Source organism: Bidens hawaiensis, unplaced genomic scaffold, assembly GCF_021521415.1.
Source record: "Bidens hawaiensis isolate Kalapana, Puna unplaced genomic scaffold, B.hawaiensis_p1.1 tig00035498_1, whole genome shotgun sequence".
NCBI classification, from domain to species: Eukaryota; Viridiplantae; Streptophyta; class Magnoliopsida; order Asterales; family Asteraceae; genus Bidens; species Bidens hawaiensis.
This window is the reverse complement of record NW_027496175.1, coordinates 179,598-188,847: the sequence shown is the minus strand read 5'-3', so window position 1 is coordinate 188,847 and position 9,250 is coordinate 179,598. Positions and strand designations below refer to the sequence as shown.

General features: G+C 33.9%; 1 protein-coding gene across 1 annotated transcript; it reads left to right on the top strand.

The window, feature by feature from the left end:
- Positions 1-5,245: 5,245 nt before the first annotated feature.
- On the top strand, positions 5,246-8,708 carry LOC143587414 (peroxisomal OPC-8:0-CoA ligase 1-like). Its single transcript, XM_077068713.1, has 5 exons — positions 5,246-6,198; positions 6,540-6,841; positions 8,009-8,222; positions 8,304-8,406; positions 8,510-8,708. Exons 1-5 carry the CDS (start codon positions 5,300-5,302, stop codon positions 8,627-8,629), a joined length of 1,638 nt encoding a protein of 545 aa, XP_076924828.1. The 5' UTR covers positions 5,246-5,299; the 3' UTR covers positions 8,630-8,708.
- The last annotated feature ends 542 nt before the right edge of the window (positions 8,709-9,250 follow it).

The following is a 9,250-nucleotide window of genomic DNA, read 5'->3' as shown; positions in this document are numbered from 1 at the left end:
CTCCATTTAAATTGAAAAAAAAAGTTTTGTATATATTGATATTATTTAGTAAATAAATTAATAATAATTAATATGGGTTCCCGAACTGATATATTAAAACGTTTGGTTCTTTCCAAATGCATATATTATCTATAGAATTTGGCTAACTATTCTTCTCGTAACTATTGCTTCTGTAGAACGTAGCTTTTGAAAATCACAACTGATTAATAGTTACTTAGACTCTACAATGTCACAAGAAAGGTTAAGCGGTTTCACTATTTTGTCGACTAAGAAAGATTTTTCTAAAGAACTTGATTATAAATATTTAATTAAATAATTTGCATCAAATAAAGCAAGAAATATAAATTTTATTAGAACATATTTTTACACACACTATATTACTTTAAAAAAAATTAACTTCGTCAAATATAAACTTTTTGTGTATTATTACCGGTTCTGAGCTCAGGTATAGAAAGAAGGTTTATATTAACTAGTTTTAGAAAAAGGCCCCATCATTTTATTTAACTTTAGGTATTAAAAAACATTAAGCCAACTCTATGAATGCTTATCATTTTACCCCGAGTTTAACTCATTAGCCCAACATTTAAAATCAACTTTATATCGAAACAATTTAAATGAGCACTTCTTATTCTCATCTATTAAAAAAAACAAACTACTCCCTTTATAATAAATCAAAATTAGGATGATACGCCCTTCTTCGGGTCTCACAATATTTTATTATTCAAATGTTTGACATGTGATTTTCATCACTAGATTTGTTGTAATCGGGTATTATAGTGGTTTAATATCATGGTTATAAAAATTGTGCTTAGATGATAAAAATCAGTTAAAATTGAAAACTTTATATATAAATTTTGGAACATTTATGCATATTTGAAAAATTAAATATAAGTTCCAATCCAATTGATCCCTATTAATCTCGATTAATTGTTGGTACTTAAATCCACCATTTGACTAGCGCATAGCGAGTTCTACGACACTATAATAAGTTATGTTTTGCATATTTCAACATTGTCTCCTGGTACTCTATTATTATTATTATTATTATTATTCAAAACTAAGGAAAGATAATTCTGTATTCCTAATTTCATTGTGTAAAACACGTCTTACTAGCATATTAAAAATGTGAAAATAATCAGATATAAGTAATTGAATAAGTGAATACCAGGCTCAAATATACTTCACTAGTTCATTGCAAACTGCTCTATTTTTAAACATTAACGGGCCTAAAGCCTTGCATAGTGGGTCTCCATTTTCTTTCTGAACTAAAGCCTTAGCTTTTCCAAAAATCATTATGGGCCGGCCCTGTTGATTATGTTAGTTTCTGACTGAGTATTTCCAATAAAAAGAGAGAATAGTATGTCGCAAAACTACTTTTATTGATGAACTTTGTGTCTGATAATTGAATTGGAGGGTTTAAGTGAACCCGAACACGACCCATATATTATTTAGTGTCATGTCATGACTAGGATGAGCAAAACGGGTGATGGTACCAATTCCGTATCGGTACCAGTTTCGGTATTTCTCAATTTTGCTTTCAATCCGGCATCGGACCAAACATTTTGGTTCCGATACCAAGAATTTTGGGGCAATCGGTACCGGTACCCACTCATCCCTAGTCATGACAAACACATATACATCATGTTGTGTTTCAGTCATGCTTCGGTCAACCTATTTAATGTTCATTTGTAAATGTAAGTTATATAGTTGACTTAAAAAGTTCCCAGTGAGACATTCTAATGATTAAGTGGTGTGCCCGACAACTAAAATATTGGGAGTTCAAATCTCGAAAGATGTAGGTTGTGGTGTATTTATCCTCGTATTCAACCATTGCCTCCCAACTATCCCTCCAACCGTGAGTCCATTGCCATAGCCGAAAGCCCGAAACTTATTTGCTTTGTGTTACTTTATTTATTTATTCTTATTAACTCTATTTTTTCTTATTTTTACATATTTGATAATATCGAGGGCGTCCTCATGATAACTATTTTGAAGGAATGTTTTGTAACTAGGTGGGATCGCGAGAAAATCCTCTGACCATGTTTTAGCGGTTTTCGGTTACTACATTCGACTGTTTGATATTTTTATACAATTATAATTGTATGTGTGCAAAAACAATTAAGTTGAGATCCTACACTCATTGATGTGACTCACAACTGACGAGCGAAAGTATGCAACCAACGGTTCTCCTACTTATTGAGCAACACCCACGAGAATTGCTCGGAAACCCATAGAGGGATTTATGGGTATCCAGACCTGTACTTCAAGATCATTTGTTAGTACATTTCGATCTAGACTAGAGAGGAAGATTGGAATCAAATAATCAACCGGGTAATTAGTTACAGTAAATTATTATTCAACCCCTATGGTTTGGATCATTTAAGTTTTTCAGCCCAAAAAATGATCTTTTTGACATTTCAACAACGTTTGTTTTGCAACCATAATAGCCATGAAACTAATTCTATTGAATATTTCTGTTAAATCTAAAGACATTCAAATCATTTTACATAGAAAGCTTGTTTATGTAATTTACTGTATAGGTCATATATATGTAATGTTTAAAAACCGGTATTTTACTCATACCGGATTGGGTTAAAAAATGGTACAACCGGTTGAACCGGAATTTGTACTGCAAGGTTCAACCGGGTTGAATAATTTACCCCATAGTTTTATAAAAAACGCAACTTTTAACTCAAAAAATAGCTCAAAAGTACATAATGCAATAATAAAAATAATCCAAAAGCTAATTAATAACAAAAAAAATAACACAAAAGTACTTGAGTTTCAAACAAAGTTTTTTTTTAAAATAAAAGTATGCAACATGTTTATGATATCGTTTATTGGTTTACTCGTTTTAATTTTATCTACTAGATTAAAAGTCATTTTTGAAAAATATGAGTAGCAAAAAAGTATCAAAAATCTATTACTTATACATTGAAGTTTCAAAGAAGTACTAGTCAAACTAAGTATTATTTATCTGTATATAGAAGGAAACCTAGATATCCACTGTAGCAATGTATAGTAATTGTTTACTTTTGCAACATAAGTCCTTGTGTTTTAGATTGTGTCAACTTAGCCTCCCAAAGTTTCGTGGTTTTAGTATGTGCTTTAAAATGTGTTTTTCTTCCTAAATAGTTTTTTTATTACTTATACATTGAAGTTATTGATTCTTTTGTAACGTTTAACATACACTATTTTCAAAAACTTTTTAGTATTTCGTTACAACATGCTCATGTTTTTATCTATATCATGCCGTTAAAACAAACTTGTATTCGCAATAAGTTATATACGTTCAGATGAAGACGGAATTGAAATCGCAATAAAAATATATATTTTTTCGTATTGTAAACCATATAATGAGCCGGGACAATAACAATGAAGTTCTTTTGATACTAAGATAAACTTTTATTTTGTTGTGTCGAAGTGATATTCGTTACGATGTGCTTGCATATTTGCGTTTTAATATTCGGGTACATCGACGAGTTCCCCGCGCAAAGGGCGTCGGGAACACACTAGTTATATAGGAAAAATGAGCGGTTATTTTGACCGGTGCATTCTCAAATTAAGTTATTACTTATTTGTTTCAAGAAATCCTCAAAATAGTTATTTAAATCATCGCCGCAAACGTTTCTTCATCAACCGCTTTTGGAACTAAAGATCGTCCAGTGAAACTTGTGGAGCGGCGAAACTGTAGATGGACCCGACATAAGTGAAGACGGAACTAAGCGATTTAAACCATGGCTTGATTATGCGGAAAAATAAGAAAGATAGAGATGTAGATTTAGGGTTTAAGAGGTAGGAGAAATAATTTGGCCAGATTCATTAAACGTTCCTTCGGATCCGACGATTCTTTAACGAGTTCCGTCAGATCGACATAATATGTCGAATCAATAAAAAGTTTCATCATATCTGACGGTTTGGATGGTCATTTTTGAGGATGTTGTGAAAGTGATGTTGATTTTAGGGATTGTGGCGGTCAATATGGTTACTTGGGACATTTTCTATATTATATAAACTAGGGGTTGGGCAATGTGTGTATCCGGTGAGGGCATGTTTTATCTAAGGGCGTAAACTCAATCTATTACCATAATTTTGCTAATTTGTATATATATTGCTATAATTTTAATTGTCGTAAAAATAAAATTAGTTTGCATTTTTGTTTTGTTAAGACCTATGAGACATATTTTTTTTCGGGCTCGGTTGAGACACATGAACTCTCAGGTCCGCCACTATTATAAGATAATATTATTTAGTATTTTTTCCAATTAACAAGAAATAAAACATTCTGAGCAATAAATGTCCAACCCTTTACTAAAAAGAACGTTTATGTAATCACATTAGTTTGTTTAAATAAATGAACCAAAAAGTTGTGATAATTAGTTCAGTTATTAAAGGTCTAGGATTCAAATGCATATTTTTAATGGTTAAATAAATGTTGTACACTAATCAACCTTTTATTTCATCCAAACTGTCTTACTAGTTACCACCTTATCAAAGTAGGAATAACTTTTAAAACCTATTAACATACTCTAAGCATAATTTCTTGTTATTCACCCTCTCCCCCCAACTCTATATTCGAGAAACCTCTTTTCTTTCACATATCTAAACTTTGTAACTTCCTCAAAACTAGCTTCATCGACTCGGCTCAAGCATTATTTTGTTGGTGTCAGTTTTCCTTGATCTTCCTTTCTACTTGCTTCATTTGTTTTTGGTACCATCTCATCAACCCTAAACACTGTCGATCAAATCCTTGACTCGCAATGCTTTCTCGTTCCCTTTTATATATTACTTCGTTAATCACCATGTCTTCCCCTATTTCTTCAATAACCTCATCTTAGTTAAACCCGGACTTAATATAGCACTCTGTATTCGCAACCTTATATGAGGCTAAACATTGTTTCGTCATTGCTCGTTCTCAGCACCATCAAATGGTTAATTGACTTGTATAAACTTTGAGTACTACCGAGTACCGACCCATGTGTTATTAGCCGAAAATATCATAATAATCTCATCCTACTAGACTAGTCAAAACTAAAACCTTTTATTCTCCAGTAATATTAAATAGCATATTCCCCAATTATTATTAACAAACATTCCACACGTTTCTAAAATAAGCAGCGTTTTTTAGCACCACCGTCCACAACCAAATCAACGGTCTCAAACCAAACACAACTCGTTGACCAAGTTTGACTCCCAACACACATAATTATAAATATCAGGCAGCCATATTACAACACTATTTACCAGTCAAATCCCATCTGCTATCATAAACCGCAAACTCCCAGCGCACATTAGCACGATGCCGGAAATCAACCCGAAAACCGGTTACTGCCACTCAAACTCCACCTTCTACAGCAAACGGAAGCCAACGCCGTTACCGTCAAACGAAGTCCTCGACGTCACCACCTTCATCTCGGCGCGTGCACACCACGGCACCACCGCATACATCGACGGATCCACCGGCCAACGCCTCACGTTCTCCGAAGTCTGGCGATCCGTCGAGTCCGTCGCGTCAGCGTTATCCGAGTACGGCATCCGCAAAAACGACGTCGTTTTATTACTCTCACCGAACTCAATATTCTTCCCGATCGTTTGTCTCTCCGTTATGTCACTTGGCGCCATTATTACCACTACGAATCCACTTAACACGAAGAACGAAATCAATAAACAAATATCTGATTCGAAACCGGTTATTGCGTTCACGACGCAAGAACTGGTTTCGAAACTATCCGGTTCGGATCTCCCGGTTGTTCTGATCGGACCGGGTACCCGAACCGGGAGGATAGTGAGCACGCTGGATGAATTAATGAACAAAGATCCAAATACGAAAAGAATAAAAGAGCGAGTGACAATGGATGACACTGCCACGCTTTTATACTCCTCCGGTACTACTGGAGCGAGTAAAGGCGTGATCTCGTCTCATAGGAACTTAATTGCGATGGTTCAAACGGTTATTGGACGGTTTCCGCTGGAGAATAATCAGGAGAATTCGACGTTTTTGTGTACGGTTCCGATGTTTCATATTTACGGATTGGTTGCGTTTGCGACTGGTTTGATTGCGTCCGGTGCGACGGTTGTGGTTTTGTCGAAATTCGATATGCACGATATGTTGTCCGCGATTGGGATGTATAACGTCGGGTACCTTCCGCTCGTGCCGCCTATACTCGTGGCGCTAGTTAATAACGCGGATCAAATTAGGTAAAACTGTAAAACTCTTAAGCACGTGTAAATGATAATATGTGTTTGAATCAGATACATACGGAATTTAACTTTTAAAAAATGTACAAATAACTAAAGTTTTTATGTTAAAATTTGAATAATAACTAGAGCATTTATTATTGGTACTATATTTGATATAACTCTATAGTAATAATAATTACTGTAGTTACTTGTATTTTTAGACGTTTAGTAGAGTAATTTTATTTATATGAGATGAATACAATTAGTGTTTTTACAAGACACAAAGTTATATATGTAACATATGTTTTACATAACGATACATTTAGCGTCTACTAATTACATTATGTCTAATAATTTAGGAAAAAGTACGATCTTAGAAGCTTAAAGCGGGTATTATCCGGTGGAGCGCCATTGAGTAAAGAATTGACTGAAGGATTTATGGAGAAGTATCCCGGAGTGACGATTATGCAAGGGTACGGGTTAACTGAGTCGACGGGAATTGGGGCGTCTACGGATACGGTGGATGAGAGCAGGAAGTACGGGACGGCTGGGATGTTATCGGCGAATATGGAGGCGAGGATTGTTGATCCGGATACCGGCAAGGCGTTGCCGGTTAACCGGACCGGAGAGCTTTGGCTTAAGGGTCCAACTGTGATGAAAGGTATGGTTGATTATTCTTAGTCTATTTATTTTAGTAGTATTTTAGTCAAGCTAGTAGTCAAAATAAACAAGGTAACTACATTTATTCTTTTGTCTATTTATTTTAGTGTCATTTTAGTCAAATTAGGAGTCAAAATAAACATGGTATCTATATTTAATTGTGTTTAGTATTAATTAAATTATATATGTAGCTATAGGAGATATGAGGAAAGTAACTAGTGATGGTAGGCGCACCGATTAGGTGTACATCCAAAATAAAGTGATTATTATATGAAGTTTGAATTTAATAAAGTTTTATTATATTTTCTCATCATACTGTCCATATTATATGTATGTTCGTTGTTGGTTTTTGGCCTCATGGGTCATTTTTATGTGACAAAAATGAGAAAAGTAGTTCCACTCACAAGTGTCGGTTTTTAGTGCTCCTTTTATATTTTTGTTTGTTTCTTTGCATTATGCACCTAAAACCAATAATGGAACTATAAAGTTGGTTCATTTATTGTGAAGTTGTTTGATATCTTTCTTTTTCTTTTGTTTTTATAATATAAGTCAACACAGGGCGTCTATGAAAATTGTTAAAATATTTTGGGCCGGAAACGAAAAATATTCTGTACCTTAAGTAAATGACGTATTTTGTTGTGTTTAAATAATTCAATTTTTTTAAATAGGCTTACTTAGTTACGATTTGGGTCGTGTAAAAACCTTTTGTATAATAATATACTTAAACATGTTTCAAATAAGTCTTCACAAGTTAAAAACGTTAAATATACATATTGTTTTTCATAAATATGCATATAACTTTCTTTTTTAAATTTCGGGGGATATCGGACCAGGGGCCGTCACATAATTGGTCCAATTGTGTTCATAAGTAAACCCACATAATATGGTCTATGAGTCTACTAAAAACTACGCGATATTAATTATGAAACTACCTGAAATATTACTTAAATATTTAGTTTTAATTTTAAATATTTGGCTCGTTGAGCCACGAGCTTGCTTGATTTCATTTTTAATTGTAAATGAGCCGAGCTGATTTGTTTAGCTAATTAGCTTCGAGCTTGAGCTCGAACGGAAGCTTGCTCGGATCACTTGTTAAGCAACCTTACTTTCATCATATTTGATTAATGGACGGTTGAGATCTCAATATTCATTAACCATGTTCTTGCAGGTTACTTCAGTAATCCAGAAGCAACCGCGTCTACTCTAGATTCAACAGGATGGTTACGAACCGGAGACCTATGCTACATTGACGAAGACGGGTTCATCTTCGTGGTCGATAGATTAAAAGAGCTTATCAAATATAAAGGATATCAGGTTCCACCAGCAGAACTCGAAGCCTTATTACTAACACACCCTGAAATCGACGATTGTGCTGTAATCCCGTAAGTCAACATTTTCTTTTACATTCTTTATCCATGAGAACCTTTCAGTAAAACTCACGGGACCCACCAATACCCTGACAGATTTCCTGACAAGGATGTTGGACAATTTCCGATGGCATATGTGGTGAGGAAAAAAGGAAGTAATTTAACCGAAAAGGGAGTTATGGAATTTGCTGCTAAACAGGTACTTATAACTTATATCATTTGAGGTTTCGGGTATAAGTTTTATGTTTTTGTTAACGTGTTGCAACGAGATATACGGGTATAAACATAAATCGTTGATATAGGTGGCGCCATACAAGAGAATAAGGCGAGTGGCCTTCATCGGGTCGGTCCCGAAGAACCCGTCGGGTAAGATATTGAGGAAAGATCTGATACAACATGCAACTTCCAAATCAAGTATGTAAGATAGAATTAAAGGATAAATGGGCTTTCTGAGGAGACGAGAGATCAGTGTTCGATTCTAAACGTAACGGGCCTAGCCCGTCTATATAATTGGGCTCGACCTGTCTATTATGTAGTTTGTTTGTTTCTTTTTTTTTTTTGTTTTTGTTTTATTTTTATTTTTATGAGTATTGTATATTTTTTTAATGGTATTTATGTTTGTATAATCTTTAGGGTTCAAGGTAAAGATTACTTGAGATTAGTGGAATAAAGTTATTATTATTAGTAAAATATGTATTATAGTTTGTAATAGTTGGTCACTTTGGAAGGTAATATTTACTTATAATAAAATATTTAACAAATAAAAATCTTAAAAATTTATATAATGCCCCTCTGGTGATCACTTTTTAACACAACTACTTAAAAGTTATTTTTTTATAAATGTTTTTGAGGAATCGCACAACCAGTGTTATAAAAATTAGGCCTAGGTGGGGATTTATCGTTATGCGCTTGTAGGACGATGAATTTTTAGTTGATCAGTTGTCGGATCTAATCGGCCTAAATCGAACATTTTCTTTTAACTTTTTAATTTTTTTATATTTTTAATTTTTTTATATGTTTTAGATGACAATTGGACCTTGATT

Excerpts from the sequence above, each read along its gene's own strand:
- LOC143587414 (XM_077068713.1), top strand. The coding sequence starts at position 5,300 with ATGCCGGAAATCAACCCGAAAACCGGTTACTGCCACTCAAACTCCACC. Across the intron at positions 6,199-6,539 it reads AATAACGCGGATCAAATTAG|GAAAAAGTACGATCTTAGAA; the intron begins GTAAAACTGTAA and ends CTAATAATTTAG. Across the intron at positions 8,407-8,509 it reads TGGAATTTGCTGCTAAACAG|GTGGCGCCATACAAGAGAAT; the intron begins GTACTTATAACT and ends TCGTTGATATAG.